Source organism: Carettochelys insculpta, chromosome 5 (genome assembly GCF_033958435.1).
Source record: "Carettochelys insculpta isolate YL-2023 chromosome 5, ASM3395843v1, whole genome shotgun sequence".
NCBI lineage: Eukaryota > Metazoa > Chordata > Testudines > Carettochelyidae > Carettochelys > Carettochelys insculpta.
Window position 1 is genome coordinate 21,302,290 of NC_134141.1, and position 15,180 is coordinate 21,317,469.

Below are 15,180 nucleotides of genomic sequence, written 5' to 3' on the forward strand. Positions count from 1 at the left end.
CTGAATCAGGACAGTGTCTGCTAGGGAGCTGGGGTTGAGGCCCCAGAAGCAAAACTGAGGACACTTGTCCCAGGATGCAAAGAGGTCCAACTGCAGAACGCCCCACTTTTGGAAGAAGGAGAGTAGGACATTTGCACAAAGTGAACATTCACGAGCAATAAAATTTTGAGAAGGTTCACCAACTCGTTCTGAATCCCCAGAAGAGAAAACACCTCCAGATGAAAAAAGTGGCATATGCACAGCTCTCGCAGTGCTTCCAAGCAGAGTGGGAATGAACATGTGTGACCCCTCACCCTCAAGGGCTGATGTAATACATGGCCACTGTATAGCAACACAGCATCCCTGGAGATGGGGAAGAAAGGCAAAGCATTTGAGATGAACCACTTGAAGCTCACCCATGCTGATGTGCAGAGAGATTTCCTCTGCAGACCACATCACTTGAGTGTTCAGCTTTCCTAACTGGGCCCCCAGCACAAAGCGGACACATCTTTTACAAGAGACATATTAGGCTGCAGGGTGTGAAAGCGGACACCAAGCAGCATATTCTGGGGACCTAGCCAGCAGCAGAGAGAGCCAGAGACACGGCAACTATGTCTATAACGTCCTAGCTGGAGCCATACACCACACCCACCATGACTGGAAGGGATGAAGATGAAATCTGGCAAATGGTATTATGTATATGCATGCCACCATGCACCCCAACAAGCATAGATATGACTCTATGGGAAATGGGACTGTTACGGGAAATTAAGACGGGGGCATAGAAGTTGGATGAGAGCCTAGAAACAGTGGTCAGGAACAAAGGTCTGTGCTTCGTTGATGTCAAGAACTCTATGCGTAAAGTCAAGAGCTAATGAAGACTTCCTAGGGTTGAATAGTAGCCCCTGCTTGTTTGGAGTCTGTCTGGTGAACACAACCTGGGCCACCACCTAGCAGAATGACCAACCCTTCAAGGGCCAATCATCCAAATAAGGGAAAACCTAGACAACATTGCCGAAGAAAGGTCACCACCAATGCCAGACATTTGACAAATGTCCTTGGGATGGCTGTGAGCCCAAAGGGAAGGGCCATGAACTCGAGGTGCAAATGACCTACTGCGAATCGAAGGTAATGACAATCAGAAGGCTGGATTGCAATGTAAAAATAAGCATCCTTCAAGTACAGGATGGTGTACCAGTCTCCTGGATCCAGGGAGGGAAATATGGAACTTGTGGGAAACATACGGAACCTGTGGGAAACATTAAACCAGTTGAGTTCCTGAGATCCTCAACAGGCCAAAGGCCGCTTTTTGCCTTTGGGACTAGAAAATAACAGGGACCAAACCCCTTTCCCCAGAACTGCAAAGGGACCTCTTCCACTGCTCCCAGGTCCAGGAGTGACCAAACCTCCTGGAAGGGGGGCTGCTCATGGGGGAGGGGGGTCCTGAAGAAGGACAGGCAGGCAGAGGAGAATGGAAGCGGATGCTATAACCCTGTGTGACTGTTCAGAGGACCTAATAGTTGAGTGTAGTGGTTGACCAGGCCGGGAAGAACAGAGGGACTGTTGAGGAACGAAACGGTGACAGTGATACTCTGACTTTGGTGTATCCTCTAAATGATTGTTTGGGCCCCGAGGAAAGCTTGGGCTGGCCCTTTTGAGCCTCAGACTGTGGGCAAGAGGGCTTGTGTTGAGAATAGTGGGCGGTGGCCCAGAATAGCTGGGAGTCAGACTGGTGGTGCGGCTAATTGCCTTGCTGGAACTCTGAGCAGACAGGAGCCTGGGCCAGGACGAGTGGACCCATCAAGGCAGCACTGCCCCTGGAGAGGTGTCAAGGGACAAAAGTCTCAGTCGGTTCTGGGGACTGGAAAATTTCGATAATGTACCACCTGGTACATGCCTGGCATAGAGCAGGGTATATTGGCACTGGATCCCCTCTGGGAGAATCCAAGAGGATTGGACTTGGCACATGGGATGCCAAGGCATCAGTGTCTTGGGCCTTGGTGCCCTCAGGTCCTGCTGGCACCACTTGAACTGAAGCAGTCCTTACTGGCACTGACAACTTAGTTGTCTTAGGAGGCCACAGTGGAGAGTGGGAGTGGCACTGGGCTGGCAGCTTTAGGGACCATGGTACCAAAAGGGGTCCTTTTTCAGCAGCAGGCTCAGGGCTGAAGACGGTATGCTGTGCACCGAAGAACACAGTGCAGCTTCCTGTCTTGGTCACTGAAGTGTGGATTCCATCAGGAACTGATGGAGGCAAACATCATACTCCTTATGGGTCCAAGGTTTAAAACCCTTGCAGATCCCCAGATTTATTAGCCTGATGAGCTTACTCCAAACAACAAGAGGAGTCATGGGTGTTGCTCACTGGCATTGATTTCAAGCAGAAGCTGCACTGCTTCAAGCCCTAGGACATTTTTGTGCCCCAAGTGCCCAAGGGGACATGGGGAGAGAAGGGAGATTCTCTTCCCCACCTGCTGACTACTAACACTAACTACAAAAATCAACTCTAAAGGTAACTATTGACAACTATTTACAGAACAAAGAGGTGGGGAGTTGTGATGTAGCAACAAAGTACTCAGCTACAGTTACACCAGCTGCCACTGGCAAAGAAGGAACAGAGAGGAGGTCAGTTGGCATATATAGGGCTCCACACTGGTGCCATTCCAGGGTGCTCCACTGCCATCCTGATAGGTAGCAGCTAAGGGAAAACTTTCCAACAGTCATGCACACACACTGAACTCTAACAGATGTGAGCAGGCACTTGAAGCTGCTTTGATAATGATAAGCATCAGAAGGGCAACACTGTGGTCTAAAATTAATAGATATACAATATCAACAGACAGTATCCATAAGAGTTCTACATTAAACAGTACACATACGTCTTTTTGGGTTATTTTCCCATCACTCTTTCCACATTTCCATTTCAGCTCTTTAGAGCCTACTGGATCAGCCCACGTGTACAATAATGCTTTATTTGGCATGAGAGTATCTTCCATCACATTGAGAGAACTGCAAAATAATGATTCATAATAAATATTCACTGATCTTTTATTCAACAAACTCAAAATCTAGTACACCAAACAATTGCAACATATCTTAGCTGCTCCCTTATTCTCAATTATATGACATCAATTTATCACTAGAGGTTTCCCATTTCTTGACAACACTCAACTTGGAATACATTAATAAGATTTCTGCTTTGGTTTTTTAAAGCTATACAAGGGGAACTGTAAAACAATATACTGTACATAAATCATACATACGCACAAGCTTTAAAGAGTAAATCAATATTACATGTTCAAAGCATGGGATAGTCTAAGTTAGTGGAATTATAATTAAAAAACCATCTAATTAACATAAGTTAACTTCTCATGCAAGCATTAGAAAACCTCATCCATAACATATATTTGCTCCCAGTCAACCTGTACATCTATTTTATTCAAATTCCAAAAATGGTGTGAAATCTACTTTATATTAATTAGTAAAATTTCCACACTCTTTCATAGCATCTCCACTTACTTGTTGCGAATGATGGAAAGTAAGTAAGTAATGAGACGGCAGAGAGCAGAGCTTAGGAATTATAAAGGAAATCTAGATTGTGTTCTCTTTACTGCAAAAACACTTCCAGAGAAGGCCAACATATCTATAGATGTAACTACCTGGAGCACACTTCACCACAGAATTTGTGGGCTGAGGCATGTTTAGTCTGTAGTGTCTTGCTATTATGTATATCTGCATAAAGGTAGGAGTTTACAGACCTCTTCAGCCTTGAAACAGTTGGGGGTCTGGTGCAGTATGTTGTAATACTACCAGTAACCAGTTTCCCCCACCACCCATAATGTACTGTTTTGTGTGGTTCTTGGGTGAAGAACGTTATCTATAATAGAGCTTTAAAATTGCATGGGTGGGATGTGGTCCTGAGAAGCACCTCAATGAGTCAGAAATAAAATGATGTTCAAATATCACAACTTCAATCAACAAACAATAAAATAAAAACAAAAAGAGGCAGGATTAATGCCGTGCCTATATGCATTGGATCCAACTAACAGTCACTCTCTCATGACTGGAAGACTTCCAAACAACAAACTAAAATTTTCAAAACACTGCATTAATTTTGAGGGGTGAAATATCCACATGTCCTACGGGTCTCAGGGTTGAGTGTGTTCACTGCTTACAATACCAGATCCAAAATGTTGCAAGTTTTGCACCCAGGAAATGAGGCGCACAAATTAGTGGCCATGTCTGACAAGTTTGGTTTTAGTGACTTGCCTGGCATCATGTGCTATGTCTGTGTAAAAAAATGATAGAACCCAGTTCTCCTTGGTTGCAGATAAGTGTCCTAACCACACGACCACCTTTTCTTTTGGTAGTCCTATGCCTCAGCAACTACACACCATCGCTCCATTAACAATCCCTCCTGTTTAACAAATTCAGTAGAGGTGGTTTGGTTCTATCACTAAATTCAGATTGTATATTCTTTGAAGACAGAGATCAAAGGCAGGTTTTCCACCTAGCTCCCACCCATGGGTGTCATTCAGGTGGCTTAAAAGTTCGGGAGACTGGACACACTGCACATTCCTCTACCACTGTGGTGTCCAACCAATTCTATAGTGGCTACTGCTATAAGCGAACTAGTCATATTCTTTTGAAAATATATTTATTATTCAAGCCAGCTAGCCACACTCAAACCGGCCACATGTGGCCAGCATGTTAGACGCCCTGGCTCTAGCTGGTGACTTCCCAGTTGATTTACAGCCAGCATAAATGCTTCCTATACCACCCTCTCAGCAAACCCAAATAGAGACAGTGAAAAAATATGCTCCCTGTTGCAGGTTTGCACAGCTCTCAAGATGATCCTTCTTTTCTGCTTTACCAATTACGAACTCAGTAAAGCAAAGAATCTGGCTCCATGTCAATTTTTACTCCACACATTTTGGGGACATTTGTAAATAAAATGTGTTTATTCTACACAAACAAATAGGGAGTGGAAAGCACGTAATCAGCAAGAAAAATGATTACAGATTTTGCAACAGCAGACTCAAAGGTTGGGTGTTTTTACAAAATTTTTCATAAATTATATTACAGAATATTATATGAACAGAATATCATCTGTGCTGTACACCTCAATTAAACCTCCACCTCATGATATGTGTTTTATATTTTGTGGGTTTTAATCTGATGAGAGACAGTATTCAATATAGAAAATCTGCAAGTGTATACAGAGATAGTTTATAATCTGCGTACTCTTGTTCTCTCCCTCTCTAACACAAATTATATATGCAAATATATGTGAACCTGTAATCAATACACTGTAAGTAAGCTGCCTACACCTATACAGTATGGAGCATTTTATAATAATGTTGCATACATACCTCTGCCCATACTCAATCACCTCTTCCTTGGTATGGTTAATTAACAGGAACGGAGCTGCACCATCATGGTAATCTGATAAAGTAATGACTGTAGAATGTTCGGTCAGGTTAACATCCACTATAATGCCACCAAGCTACCAGATATGAAACCAGAGTAAGTATATGTGGTGTGATAAACCTTTTAATGTATGAAAAACTTATTAATATTGTAAAAAGTAAATGACATATGGCAACAAGCATCAGCTTTAATCTGTTTCTAGTATATTTCCTGATCATATATGTAGAGTTGGGAAAAAGAGGCTGCATTTTAGTGTTTCAAAACTACAAAAAACAACCTATACTCTCAATTAATTAAGTTATTTGCTGGCAGAGCAGCCCTTTTCTGGTTCATTTAAACTCCACGGCATGTTTGACAAGTCTGTATGTTCTGATTGCAGCAATACGCTTTTGCTAAGGCAATATGTAATGCCTTTTCCCTCACAAAGCTGAAGAACTCCACCTGATAATGATCTGAATAGTAACAAAGAGGATGATCTGTTTAGGCAAAGATAAGATTAACTCTACCAAACAGACTAAGTAGTGGTGGTAATAAACACATACCCTTAAGCCAGTGAATAAAGCTTGTGACACTTTATTTCATTGATGATACTATGCAACCTCAAGATAATAAAAACATGCACCATAGACAGTTCAGAAATATATAATGTGTAAAAAGCTATCATAATAATCAGCTATATCTCCTCCCACACACAAAATGAAAAAAGCAAAGGATAGATCTACAAATATGATAACTGACCATAAGTACTATTATAAACTGGCTACTTCTAACATTTTACATAATTCCAACATAAGACGGTGCTAAACTGAAATGTATAAGTCAACTTTCCCTCAAAATACCATTGTAAATATGGACAACTAATTTATAAGTATGTAAGTCTTCATTTTCACCTATTGCTAACTGTACACCTGTTTCCTAAAGACCAAGGATTTGGCTTAAACAATTTAGCTGAAAAAGTGCTTCATTTAAATAAGTATTCAAGCACCATCATCATCATCATCAAATCCACTGTTAAATTGTAGCTCAGGAAGCTGCACACTTTGAATTCCACGTGTAGTGTGCGAGATGATTTTGTAACGGTCTCACGAGAGCAGTCCAACCCCTCTGTGAACCCTCAGAGGAATCCTAAACAAACCAGCCTGTGTAAGATGCAAAGCTGCAAAACAACTAACCCTGCCATAACACCACCTGCAGAACAAAGCACGCTTGCCAACACTTCAAGGCTACGCTGGCAGTAGGCCATAAGAAATAGTGATAAGTAATGCATAGGCAATTTTAGGCAATCTTATGTTAATGAGTTCAGCTTTATCAGCTAGTGTTAGGAGGCCTGTTACAGAGCCTCTCCCCAAGCGAAGCTCTGACGCGTCGGGTTTTCCCCCACTGGTGACCGTGGCGTCTCCGGGGCTCCTGTCGCGGGTGTCACGCGCTTTCAATAAACCAAATATAGCACTCGCCTTCTGGTTGCAGCCTCGTTTCTGGGGAACCCGAGCCTCGTTGGTTACACCATAACTTTACCATTCGGATACAGTAAAAAAAAGTGTTATAGGTCGATTTATCAGATCCAGACCAAGTACACTGTGGTTTAGATCCTCAGCTCAGATACTGGAGCACTGTGCCACTCAGGCTATGTCTACACTATGATATCAATACGATTTTTATAAGGCTCGGTTTTATAAATTCGATTTTGATTATTCTCATACCTCCCCACAAAGTGGAGTTCGTGCTGCCACACTGAATCACCAAACATCAACTACTGCAGCAGCACATTGTGGGAACTTATACCACGGTTTCCTCATCCCTGAAGCATTTTGGGGTTTTTTTTTGCTGGTGCAGTATGGGGAAAAAAATGCCCCATAAGTGGTTGTGGGTACGTGATGTCATCTTCCCACATTGTATTGCCCTAATTCTCCTCCCATGGAATGTAGACGGCTATTTTTTTCATAAGGAAAGAAGGAAAGGTAGGGAATCCCAGGTGAAAGAAAATCAAATAGGCTGGGCTCCAGAAGGTGACTGAACCATGTAAACTGGTTGCTCAGCTGCTTGTCCCCCCATGGAAAGGACACCTTTAGGTACAACTTTTGCCTAACCAGCCAACTGGCACGCCAGGCAGGGGACTGTCATATCCACATGCCATAATGACTCTGTCCTCTAATATCACCTAGGTGACTGTGCCACCTCAAGTGGATCCCCAGCCACTTTGCCCCACCTTGATACCACCTCTGTCTGGGCAGAATGTGACTTTCAGGTTATCAGCCAAGTAGCACTCCAGGCAGGGGATGGTCATGTTGCCCTGGGATCGCCCAGGTGAGACTGCACCATCTCAACTGGCTCCTCAGACACTCCACCCCCACCCCGCCCTTGAAACCAGAAACATCGTCCCGGAAAATATTACAGGAACAGATTACTGCTGGGGATTTCCACCCTCACCCCCACAGTTGAAAACAAAGAGCCAAATGAATTTTTGCAGCATTTTTCCAAAGCCCCCCGACTCAGACCACCTGCTGGAGTGCAAACCAGGGATGACAGACACTGTCAAAGCGTGCCATTTCTGGGCCAATCTGCCTAAAGCACAGTAGGATAATAGCAAAGTTGAAGAAAGAGTAGGATAGTAAAGTTGAGGAAAGTGCAAACCAAAACAACTAAAGCCAACTCCCTCAGGCAGGGGGAAAAACCTGCAGCTCCCTGTACTCATGAATAGGAAGAAGACAGTTTCTGGTGCACTGAGTTAGAAAGGATTTTTGGCTTCCCACTTTATAACACAGACATATCCAACATGGGATACGGAGATCGTCAGACGCTACGTGGAAGACTGTGGAATATCCTGGTCATTCGTCACCTGTTCGCCCACTCAGGAATTATTCTGCCTGCAAACAGCAGGGATTCCCTTGCCCCTTCTGGTAAAGATGTACGAGCTCAGGGATCAGCAACGAAAACAGCAAGAGGAGCCATTTTTTTCGATTCAGTAAAACAACTCAGTAATTCCATGAGCCACAATGCATGTGAATACAAGATGGTCCATACCACCCTGGGATCACCCAGGTGACTGTGCCATCTCAACGGGTCCCACAGCTACTCTTACCCACTTGAAAGCACAGTATGTGTGGTATGAAAACAAAAAGTACTTTTTTGAAATGGAACCAAATTTCTGAAGCTGTCTCCAGTGGGCAGCCCACAAATATCGTTCAGTGGGCTGGGGTGGGGGAGTAGCTGAGGGGTCAGTTGACACGGTCTCTTCAAAAGCCTTCTCCAGTAGGGAGGGGGCAGCCCCGAATTTCATTCACTGCAGAAGCCAGCCCACCCACATATGATCAGGTTTGGGCAGCTGAGGGACCAGTTGAGGCAGTCCCCTTTGGGGACTTTCTCTGGAGATCAGATGTAGTTGAGGAACCTGTTGATAGGCTCTTCTCACTGGCTACTTCCTGGTGTCAGCGAGCCCCTGAAATCTTTGCTGAGGAAGGGAGAATTCCCCCCAGCAACAACAAGCCCCTGAAATATTTGCCATGGGAGGGAGATGCCTCCTTGGCCACAGTGAGTCCTCGAAATCTTTGCTGTGGGAGGGAGACTTCACCACAGTGACAGCCAGCACCCAAAATCTTTCCCACTTTTGGAGCCTTCACCGCACACAAGCTTTTACTGGGTCAGGGACTAGACACATGATGTGGTTGGGCAGGGAACAGACCTCGACTGCATGGTGCCCAAGGGTGGGGGGTAGGGGCTGCCCCTGTACAGACATGAACCACAGAGGTTTCTTGCCCTCTCATACAAGTACGACCCCCACAACCTAGCCACCATGTGGTGTGGTAGGGCAGTGGCTGGCACCAGTGCTGAAAAAAAAAACCTCGGCCTCTCCTGCTATATCCTGTGCAGGGAAGAAGCCACTACTCTGTGTTGAGGCTATTTTTTCATGGGTAGATGCAATCGCCGCACTGATAATACAGCAAGAAGTTTCTCGGTCTCTCATATAAGCATGACCCCCACAGGCTAGCTGCCATGGTCTTCCTGGTGCTGAATTCAAATTTGCGGGCTTTCCGTTATCTACCTCCTGCACACCTGGAGAGCAGCGGAGATGAAAGTGGCCAGAGCAGACTACCGTTGAGCATTGTGGAATATTTACAAGGCACTTCTGGAGGCCAGTAAAATCAGTGTAAATAACTACCTTTTCCACACTAGCGTTAATCCAACCTATTAAATATGAACTTGGCGCTGTGCCTAATTGCTTTGTGGGTGTTATATTATGGACCTTAGTACTCCCTAAAAATCGATGTAATGGTATTTACAGTGAGGACAGTGATATTGCAAAATGGAGGTAACTGCCTTAAAATCTTGACTTTATCATGTAGTGCAGGCATAGCCTTAAATGGTACTGCCATGGATTTTACATTGGCTGAGTACCTAGTTTACAATCTTCTTCCAATATCACCTGAGATCAAGCTAACAAAGTCACTGAACCCTGGGACAAAAGTGAAGAGGTAAAATGCAAGCATGCAGATTTATGAAATTTACCTGCTTTCAGGAATAAGTAAAAGTTATAACAAGAAATAATTAAAGGAACACCACCAGCAGCAAATACAATAGATCTGATTGTGGTTTCACTTATCAACTGGGACTGTCTCCACTGAATTGTTACTATTCCACAAGTGTAAATCTAATGCAAATGAGCTAGGCATGAAGCCATCAGTTCAATTTTGACAGATTCACTTTTATAGAATATATGAAGAATACCTCACTGTTTTTGGCAGTGCAGAATAGCTTTCTGTGCAAGTAGGTAGAGTACAGATTTATGTTGTCTTCTGTAATTACTTAAAAAAACCCAAAAAACAAACACTTACCTTATTGTCCAAATATAGTAATATGCAGTTTTCTTGTTTATCAAAACAGATCCCCTTGGGAGGAATGTCAGAGTTTTCAACTCTAATCAGCAGTTTATTAAAATCACTTTCAGGCCAAAAAGGAATACACTAGAATAAAATAAATTTTACATTCAAATAAATACAAATCATAAATGAAAAATTACTATACAGCACTCAAATAGCATTTTCTTCAGCATCAAGGAGTCCCAACCAGGACCAGGATCCCATTATGCTACGCGCTGTACAAGCATCGGGCAAAGGGCAGTCACTGTCCCTAAGGGTTTACAATATACGTAACAGACCAGAGACGACAGATGGATATGAACATGCTGATGGGGAAGTATAGAGAAACAACACTGATCAATATCATGGGCTGGAGTTTCAGCTCCCTACAGTGCTCAGCAAGAATAAAAAACTGATTTTAAAAACATTTTCATCTTAACTGCGGCAAAATGATTCAGGAACTCCATTAGGATTTTCTAAACAGTTACCTAATCTAAACAATTATAAACGAAAAGAACCCAGAATAGGAATGTTAGAACAGGGGAGTGGAAAGGAGAGAGGAAGAGCTAATGGCAAAAAAACGAAAGGAGACCAACACATATAGCATTTAAAAATAGATCAGTAGCTGTGTAATGGGAAATCAGAATTAAAAATTAGATTATATTAAGAAAGCCCTAGCTTTTAACTATCGGTTTCCTGTTTGGTTCGTTTAACATGGAAGGGGTCAGGTATTTCTTCCCCCTTATTGCTGAGGCAGCCCCAGCTACATATCTTGAACGTTGGTGCACAGATGCGACATCAAAAGGCATAACCAATCAGTGAAAACTATCATAGTCTAATTTAGGAACTTCAATATCTTTTACCACAAATATGTATTATCTATCAGCTTCAACAGTGACATTAAATACATATCTGCAAGATCTGATATTCTAGTAATGTGCCTTTCCAAGGGAAATACATGAACTGTACTACTAAGATGAAACTACCATAGTCAATATTGTGTGATCCTACAGCAATCTAACTCAAATCTTCAACGGTGAAGGGCTACTTCACTAACTTACCATGCTATCAAGTTCCCTTACCCACAGATTCTCAGACCCCAAGAAGCAGAAAGACAAGAAAAAAAATGAAGTTAAATAGCATGATTGACTAGATCAGGGGTCTCCAACCTGAAGCTCTGGAGTTGCATGTGGCTCTATAAGGACTTCCCAACACTATAATTGCAAAGTAAAAAAACCAAAACCCTCCTGATTATTTTCAATGAATGTCTAAATGCTGAACAATGAACAATTCATGTCTAAATAACAAAAAAATGGGACCTCACAAAACTGGATAACTCCCCCTTTAATATGTGCTGTGCATTCTGGGATACGTGTGGGTTAAAAGAAGTATGGTTTGACATTCTTTACTGATTTATTTAGTCACATTCATTGTGGCTTTTGAATTATTGAGTTTTTTACCAAATTGGAAAATATGGATCTTCTTGCTCTTTTGGTTGCCGACCCCTGGATAAGGTTATTCAAGTCAAAAAGTGTATACTACAGACAATGGAAATTAACTCTCAGGAAGCAAACAAAAATGAACATCAAGTTTGAAAGGTAAAATGGAAAGATGGAAATATGAAGTTTAAGCTGGCAATCAGGCAAGATAACAGGAAAACTGAAAATTAAATAGTTCAAAAAAGACAAGTTGAAAGCCATTTGTTTCATATATCAGAAGTAGAAAAACTGCAGAATGGAGCAAAGGCAACAATTATGTTCTGAAGGCACATCTAACCTTATCACTGTCTATCCCATCACAGAGCAATGGGGAGCCATCAACTTGGACTGTCTCTCCATTTCTGGCCAAGCCCAATAGGACAAGTAATTTTCTACACAGGGCACCAGGATGGCTAGTGAATCTGCAGCTTCCCAGCTTGAGCACCCAGTCATAATGAGACAGACTGTATTTAGGAGGGCTAACTTCTGTGAGATGTTATAATGTGTCATAGCTAGTAATGACACCAAGTAAAGGATAACTGTACTTCTGTAATCTTTTATAATTTGTGAGCCTGTCAACAAAATAGTCTATAAAGGAGAATGAGTTCCACAGTTTATCTGAACTTTCAAAGAGTCTTTGACAGGGTCCCTCAAATTGGCAATAAAGCAGACATCAGGTAACGATAAGTGTAATCAGGCATCAAAAAATGGCTAAGAGAAAACATGGATTTGGAATAAATGGTCAATTTTCAGTGTGTTAAAAATATTAACAGTGGAGTGGTCAAAGGTTCCCAAGGATTAGTATCATTTAATATATTTATTAAATGTTCTATTACAAGGGATGATCAATGAGGTGTCAAAATTTGCAGATGTACAAAATCATTTAGCTTAATCAAAACTAAACACTTTCAGGAACTTCACTGCCTGCGCAGAACAGGCATGAATGCCCGCTGGATGTTCTTTGTTAAACTTATTGTAGGTGAGTCTTATGCAGCCCAAGATCCATTTGGACACAGGCATGCCACAGGATCTTCACAAGTTCATTGCAGTGGAGAGGTAAGTACTTTAGGAAGCAATTTAGGGTAGGTGTGAACGACCACTTTGCCCTTGTAAAACGTTGTATATGGTGCTTCTAACATCAGGGCACTGAGCTCTCCAACTCTCTGCGCTGAGGTGATTGCCACAAGGAAAAGTACTTTCATGGACAAGTACAGTAAAGATCAGCTGGCTATCAACTTGAATGGTTTGCCAGTCAGGGCCCTGAGGACCAAACTGAGGTCCCATGCAGGCGATGGTTCTTTGACTGGCAGGAAGGTGTTATGGAAGCCTTTAAGGAACCGATTGAAAGACGGGTGCGTTAAGACAGAACAGTCTTGGAGAGGTGGGTAGAAGGCAGTTATGGCTGCCAGCTGGATCCTAATCTTGCTGGTGGATAGATTCGTTTGCTGGAGGTGGAGTAGGTAATTGAGTATGTGTGGGATCCTTGTGTAAATGGGATTGCATGATTGGGAGGGGCACCAAGCTATGAAGTGTTACCATTTTTGTGAATAGGTCTTTCTTGTTACAGGTCACCTGATGTTCTCGAGGATCATTCTGACCTGAGGTGGACAATGCAGCTCTGCATCCGTCAGCCAACCAGGAACCATGCATGGAAGTGAAGGCAGTCAATAGCTGGGTGACAAATGGACCTGTTCTGCTGCATTAGGAGCAAGGATATAGGAGGAAGGCACCATGAGGGACGTCTGCACAGCTGCAGAAGTTATGAGAACCAGGTCATTGTGCGCCATCTGAGTGCTAGTAGTATGACTAGTGCCTTACCCTGCTTTATCTTGACCACAACCCTCTGAATAAGAGGGATTAGTGGGAATGCATATGCTAAACGTGCATTCCATGTGATGCTGAATGCATTCCCCAGTGAATTGTTGTCTAATCCATGTCTCCAGCAATAGAGGGGTCATTGTGTGTTGACAGTTGTAGCAAACAGATCCACAGTTGGGAACCCACTATTTGCAGAAGACATGGCAGATGATGGATTTGTTGATTTCCCATTCATGCTCGAGAGGGAAACTGTGGCTGAGGTTGTCTACAAGTTTATTGTTCTTGCCTGGTACGTAGGCCACCATGAGGTGGCTTTGTTGAGGGACACACCACTCAGAAAGTTGCATTGATTCTTGGCAGAGTTGTTTTGAGCATAATCTGACCTGTATGTCCATGTAGTGCATTGTTGCTATATTGTCCACCATTATGTGGACTGTGTTGTTGGAGATCTGCCTGGAGAAGTGCATGCATGCATACCAAACTGCTCTCAGTTCTAGGAGGCTGATATGCTCAAGCAGTCTGTCTGTTGACCATGTGCCCTGAACCACTTGGCCCCCCTAAGTGGGCACCCCAACCTAGCAGGGAAGTATGCGTCACAATCATGATAGCTGAAGAGGGTCTGTGGAAGGCAACCCCTGTGCATACATTCTGAGGTTGCTCCACCAACTGAGGGAGCCCCTGACTGTAGCTGGGATGGTCAGTGTTTTGTTCAGTGGATGGACATGGGGCCTGAACACTGATCTGGACCAGGCCTGCATTGCTCTCATCCGGAGGCGTGCCATGGGGCACGACTGAGATCACAGCTGCCATGTGGCCGAAGAGACAGACTTTGCTTAGCAGTTATGCTGGGACTGACCTGCAACGTGAGGATGAGGTCTTGGATTGATTGTAATCTCTGTTGAAGCAGTGAGGCCGTGACTGTCTGGCAATCCGAAAGTGCTCCTATAAACTCAAGTCTACTTTAGTACTTTGGCAAGTTTATACATAGACCCAGATTGGAGAACAACATTATGGTCAAAACTGTTGCCCGTTGGTTCTGAGGTAAGGAGCTGCCCCTTCTTAGACAGTTGTCTAGGTAGGGAAAGATGGTTATTCCCTTTGTTCTTAAATATGCAGTGACCACTGCTAGGAACTCTGAGAAGACTCTTGGTGCTGTATTGGAAGTGTCGTTTTGCTATTACAAATTTGAGGAATTGTCCATGTGATGGGTGGATGGCGACTTGAAATTAAGCATCCTGGATGTTGAAAGTGGACAGCCAACCACCTTTCTGTAGTGCAGGGATGACTGTGGCTAACGTTACCATCTTGAATCTTTGACAAAGCACATATCTGTTTAGATTCCTGAGGTCTAATAGTGACCTCCAACCCCCCACATTTTCTTCTGCATGAGGAAGTATCATGAGCAGAAGCTCCCTCCCCTGTGCTCGGTGGCTACCTCTTCTATGGCCCCCAGCTGTAGAAGAGGCTGTGCCTCTTGGACGAGCACAGAATTGTGGGGGGGTCCAAGAAAAGGGAGAGCGATGGGGGTTGGGGTTTGGAGATGAATGGAATGACGTAACCACTGTGTACAATCTCTTAGACCCACTTGGTGGTGGTGATGACTCACCAGGCAAGGTAGAATG

General features: G+C 43.4%; 1 protein-coding gene across 4 annotated transcripts in view; it reads right to left on the bottom strand.

Moving 5' to 3' along the window:
- The window catches only part of VPS13A (vacuolar protein sorting 13 homolog A), a 218,539-nt gene that overhangs the window by 61,254 nt on the left and 142,105 nt on the right, over window positions 1-15,180 (bottom strand). For all 4 annotated transcript variants that reach the window (XM_074994740.1, XM_074994741.1, XM_074994739.1 and 1 more), the window contains 3 exons: window positions 10,239-10,367; window positions 5,352-5,485; window positions 2,859-2,988 (listed from right to left, as the gene is read on the bottom strand). In XM_074994740.1, the coding sequence (XP_074850841.1) occupies window positions 2,859-2,988; window positions 5,352-5,485; window positions 10,239-10,367 (393 nt within the window). The remainder of the gene's footprint in view (window positions 1-2,858; window positions 2,989-5,351; window positions 5,486-10,238; window positions 10,368-15,180) is intronic.